General features: G+C 44.7%; 1 protein-coding gene across 1 annotated transcript in view; it reads left to right on the top strand.

Annotated features, from left to right (window-relative positions):
* The first annotated feature begins 16,407 nt into the window (after positions 1-16,407).
* Positions 16,408-20,131, top strand: part of cltcl1 (clathrin, heavy chain-like 1) — a 74,195-nt gene continuing 70,471 nt past the window's right edge. The window contains exon 1 of the mRNA XM_068054678.1: positions 16,408-16,540. Coding sequence (XP_067910779.1) covers positions 16,499-16,540 — 42 coding nt within the window. The 5' untranslated portion in view covers positions 16,408-16,498. The remainder of the gene's footprint in view (positions 16,541-20,131) is intronic.

Below are 20,131 nucleotides of genomic sequence, written 5' to 3' on the forward strand. Positions count from 1 at the left end.
ATACCTTCACCCAGCAAAAATTTCAGTCTTGAAAATTTCAATTGACTTTCAGTATCCACAGCCTTTTGGGGCACAGTGTTCCAGATTGTGTTGTAGGATTACTAGAGTTGCCAACCCTCCAGGATTGCCCTGGAGTCTCCAGGAATCAAAGCTTAATTACTTGGAAACTGCCGCGAGTAATCCAGAAGAAAAATAACAGGGACGTTAAAGCAAAATTGCGTTTATCTTTCATTTTATTTTATTAGCTGTAGAAATATTGGAAATGAGAAAAAGGGCTGTTCAGCCAAGTGAGGCATTTGGAGGCAGACGCTCATGAGATGAAACCTCCAGGAATACCTCCAACCTGAGTTGGCAACCCTAAGGATAATGCTTTTCTTTGCACACAAGCAGGTAGCTGGTCACTTTCCCAATTCTCATCAAAAGGCACAAGTCAAATCATTGAGAGGCCATTGGACACATTATATAGGCCGAGATCTTGCTGTCAAAATAATGGTAAGGTCAACAGTGCCCACAGTTACTTATGTGGAAATTGGATAGTAACTTCACAGTGGCGCAGTGGTTAGCACCGCAGCCTCACAGCTCCAGTGACCCAGGTTTGGTTCTGGGTACTGCCTGTGTGGAGTTTGCAAGTTCTCCCTATGACCGTGTGGGTTTCCACCGGGTGTTCTGGTTTCGTCCCACAGCCAAAGACTTGCAGGTTGATAGGTAAATTGGCCATTGTAAATTGCCCCTAGTGTAGGTAGGTGGTAGGAGAATTAAGGGAAGGCAGGGATGTGGTAAGGAATATAGGATTAATGTCGGGTTAGTATAGTTGGTTGATGGTCAGCACAGACTTGGTGGGCTGAAGGGCCTGTTTCAGTGCTGTATCTATAAATAAATAAAGGGGAGATAAGCAGTTAAATATGAAAATCCAGAAGATTTTCCAAGATTGTGAAGATCATAGAATGATGCAATCCATTGAACCTGTGCTGGCTGTTTGGTAGAGCTATCCAATTAATCCCACTCCTCTGTTCGTTCCCCACAACCCTGTAAAAAATTTTCCTTCGAGTATTTATCCAATTCCCTTTTGAAAGTTCTACTCAATCTGCTTCCACCATCCTTTCAGGCAGTGCATTCCTAATCACAACAACTCACAGTGTTGTCATTTCACCGCTGATTCTTTCACCAGTCACCTTAAATCTGTGTCCTCTGGTTACCGACCCTTCCAGCATTGGAAACAGTTTCTCTTTATTTGCTCTATCAAACCATTCATGATTTTGAACGCCTCTATCAAATATTCTCTTAACCTTCTCTGCTCTGAGGAGAACAACCCCAGCTACTCCAGTCTCTCCACATAACTGAAGTCCCTCATCCCTGGAACCATTCTAGTAAATCTCTCCTGCACTCTCTCCAGGGCCTTCACATCCTTTCGAAAATGTAGTGCCCAGAATTAAACACAATAATCCAGCTGAGGCCTAACCAATGTTTTATAAAAGTTCAGCATAACTTCCTAGCTGTTGTACACTCTTCATTGATTAATAGAGCTAAGGGTCCTGTATACTTTTTTAACAGCCTTCTCAGCTTCTGCTACCTTCAAAGATTTGTGTACATACATCCCGAGGTCTCTATGTTTCTGCAACATCTTTAAAACTGTACCATTTCGCTCATATTGCCTCTTCTCACTTACCAACTAAAACTTACACTTACCACAGATATGGTTGCCCAGGAATGCAATGCTTTCCACAAACTCCCATATGTTGCAGTTATAGCACACCACCGGCCCTGCCATGTCTGTCTAACCTTATTTATTTATTTGATCAGTGAACTCATTACTAACTTAGTAGTAAAGTAATATCAAGTTACAGTCTTCTAGCTTGGAGACAAAAGAACACTCACCAGCTACTGGAGATAAAACATAAGAATAAAAAGCAACCCCTGTTCTTCCCCCTCTGTGCCGATTTCCACTTGAAGCAAATTTCTGACTTTAGCACTCAGTTTACAAAGCATTCTGTTCCCTGATCACTCCTTGCTCCACAGAGTCCCAAATTCAGGTGATTAATATAATGTAACAGAACTGTGGTTCTCATACCAACCCCTGGGGAACACCACTGTATACCTCCCTATTGTTACGACCGACCGCTCCTGTCAAAGCCCCCAATCAAAATTATGGTTGAGATGGGACCAAGGCACTGTTAATTCAATCCCATCATTCCACAGATTGGCTAACATATCATTTAAAAACTTTCCAAATTAAAGAAAGACCCAACCAAATTGTACCATCTTTTAAGCCCCGAATGAGGCTAACCAAACCAGGTGTCTTTAAATCAACAAATTAACTCCTTAATTAGAAGAACTAAATTCTTAAACAATATGAAGATATAAACAACATTTAAAATAGAAAAAATTAGAGTCCTTGCAAATTTACAGTCCAATGTTGCTCGAAGTCCTCACAGGATGCTGCTCGAAGTCCTCACAGGATGTTGCTCGAAGTCCTCACAGGGTGTTGCTTTCCTTCTCCAGCAAATTTCAACAATTAACAACTTGCAAACACTTTCAACAGAATCAATCTGACTTTAGGGTTTTTTTTTTGAGGGATGAAAGATTGTCACAGTCTAACTTCCCTTTCTTCAATTTAAATTACCAGAGATCTCTGTCTTGGCTTGACTTTTTAGAATTTCGAGAGATAATAATTAAACAGACTAAAATCCTATTCCTTCAGTTTAAATGGTAGAGAGCTCTTTTTCAGGTGTGCTCATCACAGCTGCGTCCTCTGTGTCTTCTGTCTGTTAGGACAAACTGTCTTCAACTCTCAGCCAGTTCAAAACTGAATTGTAACAAATGTATCACATCAGGCTCACTCCCAGTGGCTGTATCTATGGTAACAAGAATGCACCCTTTGAATCATGGTCTCCAAATGGCTGTTTTTAAGGCAACGGAAATGCACCTTCCTGTAACTCCTAAAGCTTGCCGGCTCTTAAAGCAATACTGATCCCTTGCAAACCTTAAAGGCAAACCGTATCTTCCGGAAAAAAAACTACAGGACCATGACAACATGCTCTGAAAAACAACTATTCACTACACTTTGCTTTTTATCCCTTAGCCAATTTTGTGTCCATGCTGCCATTGTCCCTTTAGTCGCCTGGGTTTTAATTTTGCTAACAAGGCTATTATGTGATACTTTGCCAAATGCCTTTTAAAAGTGCATTTACAAATTTATAACATCAACAAAGAGCTCAATCAGGTTAGTCGAACATGATTTGCCTTTAACAAATCTGTGCTGACATTAATTTATTAGCCCATATTTTTCTAAATGTCAATTAAGTTTTGCCCTGGATTATTGTCTCTGAAAGTTTCCCCACCATCAACATTAGGCTGACTGGCCTGCAGTTGCTGGGTTTAATCCCTCCCCATTTATAAGCAGAGGTTTAATATTTGCAATCCTCCAGTCCTCTGGCACCTTCCCCATATACAAAGAAGATTGGAAGATTATGGCCAGTGCCTCTGTGCTTTCCACCCTTGCTTCCCTCAGTAACATGGATGCACCTTTAACCTAGGATACTTTTCTAATTTGAGAACTTCCAATCTTAAATACCTCCTCTTTATCATTGTAGATATGTAGTGTTCTGCTGAAAACTGCATGAAAACAGCACCTCTCCATCTGGCTTCCTATTCAAATGTATTCAATGATGCAAAGTTCCTATACTGACATTGTAGATACAGACCAAACTCGCTTCAGAAAGTTAAAGCTTGTCCACTCCAGTCAAAGTACTTTTTTTAATGGCCTGGTAATTACTGCCAAACAACCTCTCTGGCACAGAAAATTAACTTTTACAAATGTGGAATCTCATTCCTTCAGCTTTTAGTTATTGTTGGAGATTTTATTTAAAAAAGAATAACATTTTTACTTTGTCTTTCTGGGCTAGATTTTGTAGTGGTGACCGGAGTCCCACCGCCAGGACCGGCCCTATTAAGGACAGCCACCTGCCCCCAAAAACTGCTGGGCCATCAGAGGGCCGGCAGCCTCAGCAGTGCCACTGGGAGTGGTGGCCACTGCTAGGGCTGCACCTGGAGGATGAAGGTGCATCCATGTCAGTGTGCCCTCACAGCTAGTTAAGTGAGGTCTGGGGGTGTCGGGGCCAGTCAAGCAGGCCATGGCCAAGTTGGGGGGGTGGGGGGGCGGTCACTGAGGGCAGCCATTGCCCCTCTGTGGGCCAAAGAGTGCCTGAAAAGGAGGCCACCACCCCGCTCCCCCGGGAGCCTGCCCTGCCAGTCTCCCCATGTTGTGGAGGGCTCCCCACCACCGGTTAAATGCAAGCAGAGGTGGGAAGTTGTCCTTAATTGACCACTTAAGTAGCTCAATTGGGCTCCAGGTGGGCGGGCCATCTGTGACTCTTTCCACCACTGGCAAAATGGCTAGGGGCAGGAAGACAATGGGCACACCACCCTTTGCCTTCCTGTGACATCTTGCCAACCTCCTGCCTCCCAGCTTGTCCCCAAGGGTTGGTAAAATCCAGCCCTCTGTCTCTATTATCTCTCGCTTTCTTCCGCCAATTTTTCTTTCCCTCTCTTTATTTTGCTTTCTCTATCTGATATGGCATTGAATTCGATATTCTAATTGACAATTCCTGGTTCAAACACTGTGCTGATCATTAACAATTCTTCAATCTAATTGGTTAAGGAGATACACAGTCGGTTTCCCTGTTCATGCAGGTGCTAGATGCTCAGTAGGGGACACTGTGCCCTAATGACACTCTAATTGCAGTAAATCCCACTGTAAAATCTCATAGGAAGTCTGTGGGCCAGTTTTTTTTAAATCATTGATGGAATGTGGGTGTCGTTAGGAAGGGAGTTCCAGGATTTTGACCCAGCGATAGTGAAGGAATGGCGATATAGTTCCAAGTCAGGATGGTGTGTGGCTTGGAGGGGAACTCGCAGGTGGGGGTGTTCCCATACGTCTGCTGCCTTTGTCCTTCTAGATGGTAGAGGTTGCAGGCTTGGAAGGTGCTGTCAAAGGAGCCTTGGCTAGTTGCTACAGTGCATCTTGTAGATGGTAGACACTGCTGCTACTGTGCGTTGGTGGTGGAGAGAGTGAACGTTGAAGGTGCTGGATCAAGCGGGCTGCTTTGTCCTGGATGGTGTCGAGCTTCTTGAGTGCTGTTGGAGCTGCATCCATCCAGGCAAGTGGAGAGTATTCCATCACACTCCCAACTTGAACCTTGTAGATGGTGGACAGGCACTGGGGAGACAAATGGTGAGTTACTCACTGCAGAATTCCCAGCCTCTGACCTGCTCTTGTAGCCACGGTATTTATATGGCTAGTCCAGTTCAGTTTCTGGTCAATGGTAACCCCCCAGGATGTTGATAGTGGGGGATTCAGCAATGGTAATGCCGTTGACAGTTACAGACCTTCTCTTTTGTTCTTTCCTACCCTCCTCCTACATTACAACAGTGACTGGAGTCATTAAAGCACAGAGGAGGCCATTCAGTCCATCGAATAGATGCCGGCTCTCTGTAGAGCAACCAATCAGTCCATTCCCCCACTCTCTCCCTGTAGCCCTTTTGCCATTTATTCGTCACAGCAAAATCCAGCTCAGTTGTTTTTTTATTCGTTTGTGGGATGTGGGCATCGCTGGCAAGGCCAGCATTTGTTGCCCATCCCTAATTGCCCTTGAACTGATTGGCTTGCTAGGCCGTTTAAGAGTCAACCACATTGCTGTGGGTCTGGAGTCACATGTAGGCCAGACCAGGTAAGGATGGCAGATTTCCTTCCGTAAAAGGACAATGAATCAAATGGATTTTTACAACAATCGACAATGGTTTCATGGCCATCATTAGACCAGATTTAATTCCAGATTTATTAATTGAATTCAAATTTCACCATCTGCCAGGGTGGGATTCGAACCCATGTCCCCAGAGCATTAGCCTGGCTTCTGGATCACTAGTCCAGTGACATTACTGCAACGCTACCCACTCCCCTATCAGTGATTTCTGTTCGACAGCCATTCCCATTATTATGAACTGATTAAGTGCTGCTTGAGTCTATTTCCTGAAGAAGAATTTTATGAGTTGGTGCATTTTTACAAAGTTGGTTCATGTTAGAGGTGGGAGTTCAACATTACTGGGCATGTGGAGATTCTGCATGCTATTGGCAGCTTTAGTTGTTTTCTTTGGAACAGAGGAGGCCGTGGGAGATTTAATGGAGGTGTACAAAATTATGAGGGGCCTAGATAGAGTGGATAAGAAGGACCTATTGCCCTTAGAAGAGAGGTTAATAATCAGGGGTCCTGCATTGAAAGCAATTGGTAGAGGAATTAGAGGAGAGTTGAGGAGTAAATGTTTTCACCCAGGGGATGGTGGGGGGGTCTGAAACTGACTGTCTGAAAAGGTGGTAGAGGCATAAACCCTCACCTCATTTAAGAAACACTTGAATATGCACTTGAGGTGCTGTAACAAAGTGGGCTACAAACCAAGAGTAGGAAAGTGGGATTGGACAGGATAATTCTTAATCGTGGACATGATGGGCTGAATGGCCTCCTCTAGTGCTGTAATGACTCTAGTTTCTCTATGTTTCTGCGTTTTTTCCTTCGCAGTGTTCTGATTGTCCTGGAAACCAGTGCAGGCAGGACCAATCAGCTGAATCACTGTAATAACAGAGGTATAGCTGTTTAGTTATTTCAATAAATACACATTGAATAATAGCTGGTCTGTAGTGTGTTACAGGACAATAATTTAATCGAGAGCTGCTGCAGACATTATAGTACAAAGGCAAAGATGACTAATCCATCTACTCATTGGGTCTTCCACCCCCATCCTGTGCCAGGATTAGATTATGGCCTGGAACTAATTACAGACCTCATATATAATGGATATGTCAGTTTATCACTGCTTCCAGCTATTTAGAACCATACTTCTGCAGCGCCAAACATTATCTGGCATGAATGCGTCTGGAGTCAGCCTTGGTCAGGTGCTTCTGGGTACAAATACCCCTTCAGAGACGCGACCATATAATCTAGTTTGGTGCCAGCAGTGAGAGAGTGCCAACACAAACTGCAATGTGATAATCATCGGAGCATCTATTTTTAGGAGTTGGTTGAGGAATAAATGTTGGCCAGGACACCGGGGAGAGGTCCCCTGCTCTTCTTCAAAATAGTGGAGTGGGATTTTCTTTATGCCCATGTTAACGGCAGGCGGTGGCTCGGTTTAACATCTCTTCCGAAAGACAACATCTCTGACAGTGCAGCACTCCCTCGGTACTAGTGTCAGCCTAGATTATGAGCTCAATTCTCTGAATTGGGACTTTGATCCCACAATCTTCTGACTCAGAGGCAAGAGTGAGTTACAACATTGTAATCCAGACCGTCCGACCCAAGCTCCCTGAATGGCAAGGTGGCCCCGTTCCCAGTTGGCTGAGGAGGTGGAGGGCCACTGGGGCTTGACAATGAATATGGCTTCAGAGGCCCTAGATTTTGATTATGTGCCTCAGTTGTGAAGTTCATGCAGTTCCGGCGATTACAGCACTTCTTTTCTATGTCCAGTTCTCTCCCTTCAATTCGCTGACTCGATCTCCTGCAGGTACTGACTCATGGTGAGATATAACTAGCCGTCCTGTTATATATTGTATTATGTAATAGTTACAGCACAGAAACAGGCCATTTGGCCCAAGTGGTCCATGCTAGTGTTTATGCTCCACACCAGCCTCCTCTCATCCTATTTCATCAAAACCATCAACATATCCCTCTATTCCTGGCTCCCTCATGTGTTTATCCAGCTTCCCTTTAAATGCATCCAAACTATTCACCTCAACTACTCCTTGCGGTAGCGAGTTCCACATTCTCATCACTCTCTGGGTAAATTAGTTTTTCCTGAATTCCCTATTGAATTTATTAGTAACTGTCTTATATCAATGACCCCTCGTTCTGATCTCCCCTGCAAGTGGAAATATCTTCTCTGCATCTATCATATCAAACCCTTTTATAATTTTAAAGACTTCTATTAATTTAACTTCTTGTTTGGTACTGTTGACCTCACCCAAGTGCTCATTCTGTATGGGTGAGCATTGATACCTGTTTATCCAACCAGTGTGTCAGAACAGGTGAATCTGTTCCTAACCTCACCCAGCGTCAATATGTGCACACTTTCCAGCAGGTGTTAATCAATAATGACAAATTATATTTATATAGCGCCTTTAATGTCATAAAACATCACAAGGTGCTTCACAGGTACGTTACAAAAAAAAATTACACACCGAGCCACATAAGGCAATATTAAGGCAGATGACCAAAAGCTTGGTCAAAGAGGTAGGTTTTAAGGAGCATCTTAAAGGAGGACAGAGAGGTGGGGAGGTGGAGGGGTTTAGGGAGGGAATTCCAGATCTCAGAGCCTTGGCAGCCAAAGGCACCAATGGTGGAGCGATTAAAATCAGGGGTGCTCAAGAGGTCAGAATTGGATGAGCGCAGAGAACCCAGAGGGTTGTGGGGCTGGAGGAGATTATAGAGATAGGAAGGGGTGACGCCATGGATGGATTTGAAAACAAGGATGAGAAGTTTAAAATCGAGGCATTGCTCGACCGTAATCCAATGGAGGTCAGTGAGCACAGGGGTGATAAGTGAATGGGATTTGGTGCCAGTCAGGATACGAGCAGCAGAGTTTTGGATGACCTCATGTTTACGGAGGGTCGATTATGGGAGGCCAGCCAGGAGAGTGTTAGAAAAATCAAGTATAGAGGTAACAAAGGCTTGCAAAGGGTTTCAGCAGCAGATGAGCTGAGACAGGGGTGGGGCCGGGTGATGTTACAGAGGTGGAAATAGGCAGTCTTAGTGATGGCGCAGATATGTGGCCGGAATCTCATCTCAGGGTCAAATATGACACTAGGGCTGCAAACAAACTATCCATAGTGACCAGGAGTGGGAAAACTGGCTGCTTCCTCCCATAATTAAATGGGTTAAGGCCAACTGCTGCAGATTTGTAGCTGTCCTGCTTGAAATCAGCTAATCCAACATGGGCCAGGGCCTTGCTGATCTGTTTGCCCTCTAAACCCATCACTGCTTCTTATTTCTACAGGAACTTCTGGTTTGCAAGACTTTGCCTCTCTAAGGCCACATTGAGACATGCCAATTAAATCTGGAATCAGAGCAGAGAGTGAGAGAGAGAGAGAGACTTTGTGTTGTATGTTTACAGGCTTGTCCAAATTTTCAAAAAAATCCACAATTTAAAAATGACTTAAATTTGGGTGGGTGGATCAGAAAGACAGACATATGAATTACGGCAGTCACCCAGCCATTTTATTTAGAGGATTGGTTGGGCATCTACTCATTTTGAATCGTGATATTAATTTGTTTTGCTGATTTGCGTGGCTCGAAGCCTCATCCCACACTGTCACAGAATATGAAAGAGTTCACCAAACCAGCACTTCAAATAAATAAGAGTAGCCACAGTCTAATTCTAACAACCTGATCACCCGAAGATTTGATAGCAGAAGGCCATCATTCAATATAATAACACTACTTCCTTCCAAGTTTATTTCCTGCTCACGGCTACACGGAAATTGTTCCTGGTAGACATGATTCTGCAACTGAGGCCAGACTTGTCACAACCTCTTTGAGCTATAGACTTGCCAGATTTTGTCCGATTGCAGATTAATTGGTGGATGGACTTGAAAAGCCAGCTATGGTTTTTAATTACACTGCTCAACATCACATTATGACCAGATAACAAACTGTCTGCTATCTATTAAGAGATTGCAGCCTTTCACCACACCATCCTCCTTCCATGCCTTTCCACCACCATCCAGCTGAGTGGGACTGCACTGACCTGGTTCCATTCTTATCTATCTAATCGCAGCCAAAGGAACAGCTGCTCTTCCCATTCCCGCACTGTTACCTCTGGTGTTCCCCAAGGATCTATACGTGGCCTCTTCCTATTTCTCATCTACATGCTGCCCCTTGGCAACATCATCCAAAAACAGTCAGGCTCCACTAGTACTCTAACCACACTCAACCCTACATCACCACCACCTCTCTCTACCCCTCCACTGTCTCTAAATTGTCATGAGTCCTGGATGAGCGTAAATTTCCTCCAACTAAATATTGGGAAGATGGAAGCCATTGTCTTCGGTCTCTGCTACAAAGTCCACTCCCTCACCACCAATTCCGTCCCTCTCCATGGCAGGTGTCTGAGGCTGAACCAGGCTGTTTACAATCTTCATTTTGACCCCAACTTGGGCTTCCGTGCCATCACTAAGATCACCTATTTCCAACTCTGTGCCATTGTCCGACTTTGCCCCTGCCTCAGTCCATCTGTTATTGAAACCCTCATCCATGCCGTTGTTAACTCAAGACTTGACAATTCCAACGCACTCCTTGTCAGCCTCCCAAGTTCTACCCTCCCTAAAACCTGAGGTCATGCACCAAATCCCGTTTACCTATCACCCCTGTGCTCACTGACCTACATTGGTTTGCAGTTAAATCGATTGTAAAATTCTCATCCTTGTTTTCAAATCCCTCCATGGCCTCACCCCTCCCTATCTCGGTAATCCAGCCACACAATCCTCAAAGATATCTATGTTCCTCTGATTCTGGCCCCATGAGCATCCCTGGGTTTTAATCACTCCACCATTAGCGGCTGTGTCTTCACTTGCTGAGGCCTTAAGCTCTGGAATTCCCTCCCTCAACCTCTCTGTCTCTCTTCCTCTCTCTCCTCCTTTAAAATGTTCCTAAAACATACCTCTTTGACCTTGCAATCATGTCCTAATATCTCTATATGGCTCACTGTCAAGTTTTGTTTTATAATGCTGCTGTGAAGTGCCTTGTGATGTTGTACCACATTAAAGTGCTATAAAAATACAAGGTTGTCATATCTGTAGCGAGCCCTTCCTGCATGTGCCACATGTACTTCTTGTCACACTTACTCCTTTCCTTGTCACTCTTTATTGATACCCCCTCCCCTCCCCCCCACCCCGCTATATGTAATACACTGTGCAGTGCAATGTGTTATTTTGATGTTGTCTGATGCAACATAAATGAGATATGTGGAGTCCAGTTGGTTGAAGATCTCAACAGGTTTATTACAACTGAACTATTATATACAGTACAGAGCTAACTATTTACAGAACCTTACTCTGGGTGCTACAGTTGCAGAGTGACTCAGGCTTGTAGTCACATAACTGCATCCTGCTAGTTAGCTCATTAGCATACTGAGATCTTAAAGGGACATCACTCTTAAAGGCAATCATACAACATGTAGTATCCTCAGTCGAAGTCGTAGATTATCACCTGCATACATATATCACACCTGCTACCCTGCACCTAGGCTATCCTTCCACATGGGGGGGAAACTGGCCATTGGCATCCAGTATGACATCAGCATCAGCATCAACAAACCCAAAGCAGAATATCAAAATATACTCCCCTTCCAAAAAATAGCTGCACTATATACCTAGCTAGCTATAAGCACATAAGAACATTTAAAAAGGAGGAGTAGGCTATTCAGCCCCTTGAGCCTGCTCTGCCATTCAATAAAATCATGGTTGATCTGATTGTGGCCTCAACTCCTCTTTCCTGCCTGCCCCCATAACCCTAGACTCCCTTCTAGATCAAAAATCTGTCTAACTCAGCCTTGAATATATTCAATGACCCAGTCTCCACTGCTCTCTGGGGAAGAGAATTCCAAAGATTAACGACCCTCTGAAAGAAAAAATTGCTCCTCATCATCATCCTTCATGAAACTCTGCCCTCTAATTCAAGATTCCCCAACGAGGGGAAACATCCTCTCAGTATTTACCCTATCAACCCCCTGAGAATCTTATATGTTTCAATTAGATCACCTCTCAATGTCACAACTCCAGTGAGTATAGGCCCAACCTTCTTGACCTTTCCTCCCAGGAATCAAACTAGTTGACCTTCTCAGAACTGCTTCCGATGTAAGTATGGGGCGGCACAGTGGCGCAGTGGTTAGCACCGCAGCCTCACAGCTCCAGGGACCCGGGTTCGATTCCGGGTACTGCCTGTGTGGAGTTTGCAAGTTCTCCCTGTGTCTGCGTGGGTTTTCTCCGGGTGCTCCGGTTTCCTCCCACAAGCCAAAAGACTTGCAGGTTGATAGGTAAATTGGCCATTATAAATTGTCACTAGTATAGGTAGGTGGTAGGGAAATATAGGGACAGGTGGGGATGTTTGGTAGGAATATGGGATTAGTGTAGGATTAGTATAAATGGGTGGTTGATGTTCGGCACAGACTCGGTGGGCCGAAGGGCCTGTTTCAGTGCTGTATCTCTAATCTAATCTAATCTAAATATCCCTCCTTAGGTAAGCAGACCAAAACAGCATCCAGCACTCTAGGTGCAGTCTCAACAGCACCCTGTACAGTTATAGCAAGACTTCCCTACTTTTATATAATATATACAGAAAGTGCTGGAAATACTCAGCAGGTCTGGCAGCATCTGTGGAGAGAGAAGCAGAGTTAACGTTTCAGGTCTGTGACCTTTCATCAGAACTAGCAAATGTTAGAAATGTAAAAGGTTTTAAGCAAATAAAGCGGGGGTGGGGCAAGAAATAACAAAAGGCAAGGTGTTGATAGGACAGAGGGTCACAGAGAATGATTGACCAGAAGTTCATGGAGCAAAGGCAAAGGGTGTGTTAATGGTGTGCTGAAAGACAAAGCTTTAGTGCAGAGAGTGTGTTAATTGACAGAAAAATGAACAGCCCTGGCCCAAAGCACAAACATGAAAAAAACAGTGGGTAGGCACATGGTAAAAAAATGAATGATAAAACAAACTAAAATAAAATAAACAAATAAAAAATAACTAAAAATAAAAAGGGGGGCCCATCATGCTCTGAAATTATTGAACTCAATGTTCAGTCCGGCAGGCTGTATTGGTAAATGAGATGCTATTCCTCGAGCTTGCGTTGATGTTCACTGGAACACTGCAGCAAGCCCAGGACAGATATGTGAGCATGAGAGCAGGGGGGTATGTTGAAACGGCAAGCGACCGGAAGCTCGGAGTCATGCTTTCGGACTGAAGGGAGGTGTTCCGCAAAGCGGTCACCCAATCTGCGTTTGGTCTCCCCAATGTAGAGCAGACCACATTGTGAGCAGCGAATACAGCTCCAGCGACCCGGGTTCGATTCTGGGTACTGCCTGTGTGGAGTTTGCAAGTTCTCCCTGTGACTGCGTGGGTTTTTGCCGGGTGCTCCGGTTTCCTCCCATAGCCAAAGACTTGCAGGTTGATAGGTAAATTGGCCATTATAAATTGCCCCTCGTATAGGTAGGTGGTAGGGGAATTGAGGAAAGGTAGGGATGTGGTAGGAATATGGGATTAGTGTAGGATTAGTATAAATGGGTGGTTGATGGTCGGCACAGGCTCAGTGGGCCGAAGGGTCTGTTTCAGTGCTGTATCTCTAAATAAAAATAAAAAATAAAAATAAAAAAATAAATTGAAAGAAGTACAAGTAAATCGCTGCTTCACCTGAAAGGAGTGTTTGAGGCCTTGGATATTGAGGAGAGAGGAGGTGAATGGGCAGGTATTACACCTCCTGCGATTGCAATGGGAAGGTGCCATGGGAAGGGGATGAAGCATTGGGGGTAGTAGAGGAGTGGACCAGAGTATCGCAGAGGGAACGATCCCTTCGGAATGTTGACAGGGGAGGGGAGGGTAGCGGCATCATGCTGGACATGGCGGAAATAGCGGAGGATGATCCTTTGGATGTGGAGGCTGGTGGGGTGGAAAGTGAGGTCATGGGGAACCCTGTTCCGGTTCTGGGAGGAAGGGGTAGGGGTGAGGGTAGAGTTGCGGGAAATGGGCCGGACACGGTTGAGGGCCCTGTCAACCACAGTGGGGGCGGGGGGGGGTGGTGGAATCCTCGGTTGAGAAAAAAGGTCATATCAGAAGCACTGTCCTGGAAGGTAGCATCATCAGAGCAGATGCGTTGGAGACGGAGAAACTGGGAGAATGGAATGGAGTCCTTACAGGAGGCAAGGTGTGAAGAAATGTATTCGCGGTAGCCATTAGAGTCGGTGGGCTTATAATGAATATTGGTAGACAGCCTATCCCCAGAGATGGAGACAGAGAAGTCAAGGAAGAGAAGGGAAGTGTCTGAGATGGACCATGTAAAGGTGAAAGGGTGGAAATTGGAAGCAAAGTTGATTAAGATTTCCAGTTTGGGGCGGGTGCAGGAAACGGCACCGATACAGTCATCAATGTACCGGCAAAAGGGTTGGGGGAGGGTGCCTGAGTAGGACTGGAACAAGGAATGTTCGACATATCCCACAAAAAGACAAGCATAACTAGGACCCATGCGGGTACCCATAGCAACATCTTTTACTTGAAGGAAGTGAGCGGAGTTGAAGGAGAAGTTGTTCAATGTGAGAACAAGTTCAGCCAGGCGGAGGAGGGTGGTGGTGGATGGGGACTGGTTGGGCCTCTGTTCAAGGAAGAAGTGGAGAGCCCTCAAACCGTCCTGGTGGGGGATGGAGGTGTAGAGCGATTGGACGTCCATAGTGAAGAGGAGGCGATTGTGGCCGGGAAACTGGAAATTGTCAAAATGACGTAGGGCGTCAGAAGAGTCACGGATGTAGGTGAGAAGCGACTGGACCAGGGGAGAAAAGATAGAGTCAAGATAGGAAGAAATAAGTTCAGTGGGGCAGGAGCAGGCTGACACAATGGGTCTGCCAGGGCAGTCCTGTTTGTGGATTTTGGGAAGGAGGTAGAAGCAGGTTGTCCGGGTTTGCGGGACAATGAGGTTGGAAGCTGTAGAGGGAAGATCTCCCGAGGAGATGAGGTCAGTGACAGTCCTGTGGACAGTAGCTTGATGTTTGATGGTGGGGTCATGGTCCAGGGGGAAGTAGGAAAAAGTGTCTGAGAGTTGGCACTGAGCCTCTGCAAGGTAGAGGTCGGTATGCCAGATAACAACAGCACCACCCTTGTCTGCAGGTTTGATGACAATGTTGGGGCTAGACCTGAGAGAACAGTGTGCAGCAAGTTCAGAGGGAGACAGGTTAAAGTGACTGAAGGGGGCAGAGAAATTGTGACGGCCGATGTCCAGCCGACAGTCTTCAATGAAAAGATCAAGAGCGAATAAGAGGACAGAGGGAGGGGTCCAGGTATAGGGAGAATGCTGGAGGCGGCTGACTGGGTCTGCTGGTCAGGGGGAGGACTCCTGGCCAAAGAAGTGAGCCCGGAGGCGAAGGTGACAGAAGAGCTCAATGTCATGCCAAGCAAAAAAATTCATTGAGGTGGGGGTGTAAGGGGATAAAACTGAGTCCTTTGCTGATTACAAACGTTCAGCATCAGAGAGGGGAAGGTCAGAGAGTATAGTGAATACATGGCAAGGGGTCAGAACAGTAGGGGTGGGGTCAGAGGGAAGTGAAGGGGAAGAAGGATCTGCAACGGCATTAGTCCCCATCAGCTGCTGGAGTTTGTGTGCCTTAACACCTGAAAGGAAAAAGTTTTTTGTTAATGTGTTGGATAAGACAAAGGATGAAAATAATCTGCGCAGGAGAAGAGCTTTGAGATAAGAACTGAGTGTGGATTTCAGGATGTGATATGTACAAGAGTTATTTTACTTAAAAACACTTTACTTCTTGTCCAATTAAGTTAGTACAAACCTGACCTGCCTTCAAAACCCTTGTGTACATTGGAGTAACATAACCATGCAAAATTATGTTTTTCTACCCACTGATGTTTCGGTAAACAGAGAATGCTTGGAAATACTCAGTGTCAAGCAGCATCATTAGAGAGAAAATTGTGTTTCTTCCTGCATAAATGTGAGCTGCTGAGCACTTCCAAGCATCTTTCTGTTCATAGTTCAAACTTGCAGTATTTTGTATTGTTGTTTACATTAAAATGCATGCCTCATTTTATATAGAAGGGCTTTTGTGAGCCTTTAAGAGTGCATTGCTAATTCAACAGCTCTAAGACTGCAATTTTAACTAAAAATCATGCTGCATCATCCTGGGACTAGGAATGTGCTGGGAACCCCTGAAAGCAACATAGTCACGTGACATAGTGTGTCAGTCTGCAGCAGGCGGAAGCACACAAATAGTAGAAGCAGCTGAAATAACATACCGAAAAAACAGATCCCAAAAATCGTACACCAGAATATATAAAGCCCCTGCCTCGATAGCACAAATATCTCCTTTCCCAACCCATAAACGCATAATCTATGTGGGGAACTATATACCGCCGGCGGTGGCAGCAGCCCGTCGGGAGTGAAGCGCGCAGGCCAGCCCGGGATCACGTGATTGGAATTCCAGCAGCGTCGTCCCGCCTTCACCCGGCGCCAATTGGATCTTGTTGGTTGGGCTGAGGTGGGGCTGGTGTGCGATTATTGGGCTCGCCGCGCTGTCAGTCAATATAAGTGACGTGTGAGGCAGCGATCGTGAGGAGGAGAGGGTGGGGAAAGAGTGGTGGCTTCGCGCGTGCGCATACTCATCCAGCCGGCGAGTCAAGTGCGGGGGGTCTGGCAGTTCCCACAGTGACTGTTCTCGGTGTTATTCTAATTCACTGTATATCCGCACTGAGTGCAAAATGGCCCAAATGCTCCCCATACGTTTCCAGGAGCACCTGCAGGTAAGGAGAAAAAAATAAAATAGATTTCAGCGAGTGGGGTTAAAATAAAACGGGAGGGATGGGATGGGGAGGGGGAAAAGGAGAAAAAAAAACCCGGACCCGGTTGTTAGGCAACCGCGGCCTAGTCGTGGGGAAAGCCTGGGGGGTGGGTGGGGAAGGATCCTGTGCTTGGAGCTCGCTTAATATAACTTTTTCCCCCTTCCTCGCGCATAAAATCAGTTGATTTAAATTGCAGCCCTTTCCTTCCCCCCACCCGCCACCACCACCTCACCCCCTCACCTCTGTTCGGCCCGGGGGGGGGGGGGGGGTCACGGGGGAAGTTGTATTGGTGACTCTTCTAAACGGTGTGAAAGACAGCCCGTTATTTTTTATGTGGACGGTTAAATTGGTGTCCGTGGGGGGTATTGTGGAAGGTATCGACACCAGTCTCCATCCCCCACCCTAGGGTGCTCTATGGGTGGATGGCTGCTGGATGGGGTTAAGCCAGGGGACACTTTTTTTTTGTACCTTTTTTGGAATAAAAACACCTCCCTTTATCCTAAATCTATTTGAATGGTCAATCCCTACAACCCATTCTCACCATGTTCAAGAGCAGCTGCTCCATTGCAGCGGGAATTGGTTCAGTTGGTGCAATAAACTTGATTGCTCGGGACAAATTGATTCTCTTTCTCTTTTCTCTCCCCCCCCCCAAAAAAAATAAAACCTGAACAACTCTGCTTTGGTCTCTCTTACTCCTGTTGCACCATATTAACCAGGTTGAAGTAGAAACTGGCTCAGTTAGCCGCAATAAGCGTGTTGTATGGCGCAGATTTTTATCCCATTTATAAAATCTGTTGCAGTTGCTTAATCCTGCCTAAAATCAGCTGTTTTCCATGAGTTTGCTTTGCAGAAATGACTGTTTTCGTGTTTCTTAGCGAGTGATCTACAGTATGATGTAGTGCGGGGGACTTCTCTATCTATTTGCATCTTCATTAATGATGGATTTCCTCCAGTTACGACATCGCAGCAAACTCTTATTGAAGCCGCATTGTGCGGCGTTACTGCCGAGTTTTTACGAAAGCACTCGGACAGGGATCACAATCGACTTATACATGAGAATTTTTTGCATAAAATTGCGCTTCAAGAGTTTATTTTGTGACAAGCCCTCAAATCCGTTTGTAGCCTTTACATTGGCAGCATACAGTGACTTAGATGTTCTAAGCCAGAGGTTTTAATTATATCTCGGTAATATCGTACTTGGGATTATTTACTTTCCCCCTTCTACCCCTACTCTTCCCCCGAACCGACTTTACGATACGGGATATTGGGTAGTCACTACATTTTAATTGAGTTTGCCAAGTGTTGGCTTTCATACTTCCCTAACATCTCTTCCCAACCCCGTGCGTAGGACCATATTTGTCGCAATAGTTATTGATTGATGGCTTACAAGATGTTGGACCTTTAAATGGTGATCGTTAGAATCCTTTGCTGTTCAGTGAAGTGAAACAAATGGCAATTGAGCAGCTGGAAGTTGTGTATAAAGTTTGAATTTTCAGTTTGAAATTGTTCATAGTGCTCAAGTATAGTAAGCAATTTTGCCTTCCTGTGCTCATTATCCAATGCTCTAAATCTCTTATGGCTCATCTTCCTCACTCCTCATGTCTGACTGATGCCTTGTGACCTCAACCAACTTGCAGATTGATCAAAGGCCTTCAGTGTGTGATAATATTGTAAAATCGCAGGGCTACCTCTTGAAGGTATATGGGGCAATAAGAGCAAAATTCAATACATCCATATAACATAACCTAAATTTCAACTGGAGTAAAACATGGTATTGTAATGCTATAATTTGCACACAAAGCTTCCCTGGTACTGAGGATGCATAGTCTTGGATCTGTTTGCATTTGTGTTGCTTTTCAAATAGTAATTACTTATCACTGTTTACCTAAAAAATTAAACCTGGGTTGAATTGATGCATAATTTCTGCAAAAGCAATTATCCAATTGTGGGGTTCTGGTTTTGGGTAACCAGCTATGATCAGTGGTTCGGATGGTTAGAAGACATTGCAGTTGTATCCTTAATTACTGCCAGTATATCATTCAAGACTCTGAAGATTGTATGCTGCATTGTCAACAATAAATCTACTTTGTATTCTCTTGGTGATAGCATACTACTGTTGAGGTATTCCTAAATTTGGATGATGCCATCAATGCTGATGTGTAATCAGATGTTGTAATGTAATGGATCAGAAAGAGGAAACTTCACCAAATTGGAATATAAAATTCTCTGGAGGTGTTGACAAACTTGCCTTAGTCTTGGGACTTCTGTTTTGAAGCCTTTAACTGTGGACAGGGCACTAGCAAATTCGTCGGTGAAATCTTGAAATTAAGTGTTGTAGATGACCATCCATGAGTCTACATGAAAATAGTTGTAAACTAAGCAGATTCCTCTTACAACAATGTTTAGTTACTATATTTTTTGAATCGGAATTTGTAATTGAGGCTCTAACTTGATTCATGAACCTTTCTATCCAACTTGGGGAATAGGTTGAAGTATCCCATTGATATGATTGGATGCCTTCTAGAGGCAGATTGAAAGATGTAATGAGAGGATGGACAGATGGGATTAATTGTGGGTTTTTGTGCTATTGGGTGCAAAACATTTTTCTTAACTGTGCATAGTCCTCTTGAATTGTCATTCAGGCATTTAACTTGCTGGATACAGTTCTACAATCGCAGCAGTTCCTGCAAGAATCTGATAATGCCAACAGGCTATGGTGGAAAAAGTATCTGAACTGAGCCTGTTTTTACCCTCTGGCATCCACATGTTCAGCAGTGATGGTTATCAAGAACAGGATCCTGATCCCTAGCCATTTTTCTCCCTTTGCAACCAAGGTTGCTGAGGCTGTTTGTGCCTTGCCTTCGTCTTACACAAGATCAGCTGAAGTATTGAACTTGGGTAGGTTCAGGTCTGTACATTGGCTAAATTTCATACTGTGCAGTGGCCTTAGTATTTTTAGGACAATGGACATCTATTTTAAAGTTTGGGGCTGCTTGTCAGGGTAAATGTACATGCGATGGACCTTTTGACACTTGACTGACTTGGTAAAATGGCAGGCTTGCAAATCTTTAAACTGCAGTTGACTGTGCTACTGTAGAAATAAATGCCTTGGGTTAACAGCTGTAAGTATTGGGAAACCAAACTGCCATTTGTAGCAGAAAACTATGGGCCCTCATGGATAACCATCTAACAGCAAAAGCCTAGCAAAGATTTAATGAGTAAGCACTTAATGTTAGACCAGAAATGGGAAAATTGACATTCAAAAGATGTTCACTACCTAGTTCAGCAACAACTTGTTTGTAGAATGCCTTGAATGTAATATGTCCCAAGGTCCTTCACAGGAGCATTTTTAAAAAAGATACTGAACCATGAGATATTGGGTCAGGTGGCCAAAAGCTTGGTCAGAGGTAGGTTTTAGTGTCTATAAAGGAGGAAAGTGAGGTGGAGAGGTGTAGGCAGGAAACTCCAGAGCTTGGGTCCTAGGTAATTGAAGGAGGGGATGCTCTGAGGCCAGACTTACATAGCCTCCGATGAGTTATGGGACTGGAGGAA

This window comes from Heterodontus francisci, chromosome 23 (genome assembly GCF_036365525.1).
Source record: "Heterodontus francisci isolate sHetFra1 chromosome 23, sHetFra1.hap1, whole genome shotgun sequence".
Taxonomy (NCBI): domain Eukaryota; kingdom Metazoa; phylum Chordata; class Chondrichthyes; order Heterodontiformes; family Heterodontidae; genus Heterodontus; species Heterodontus francisci.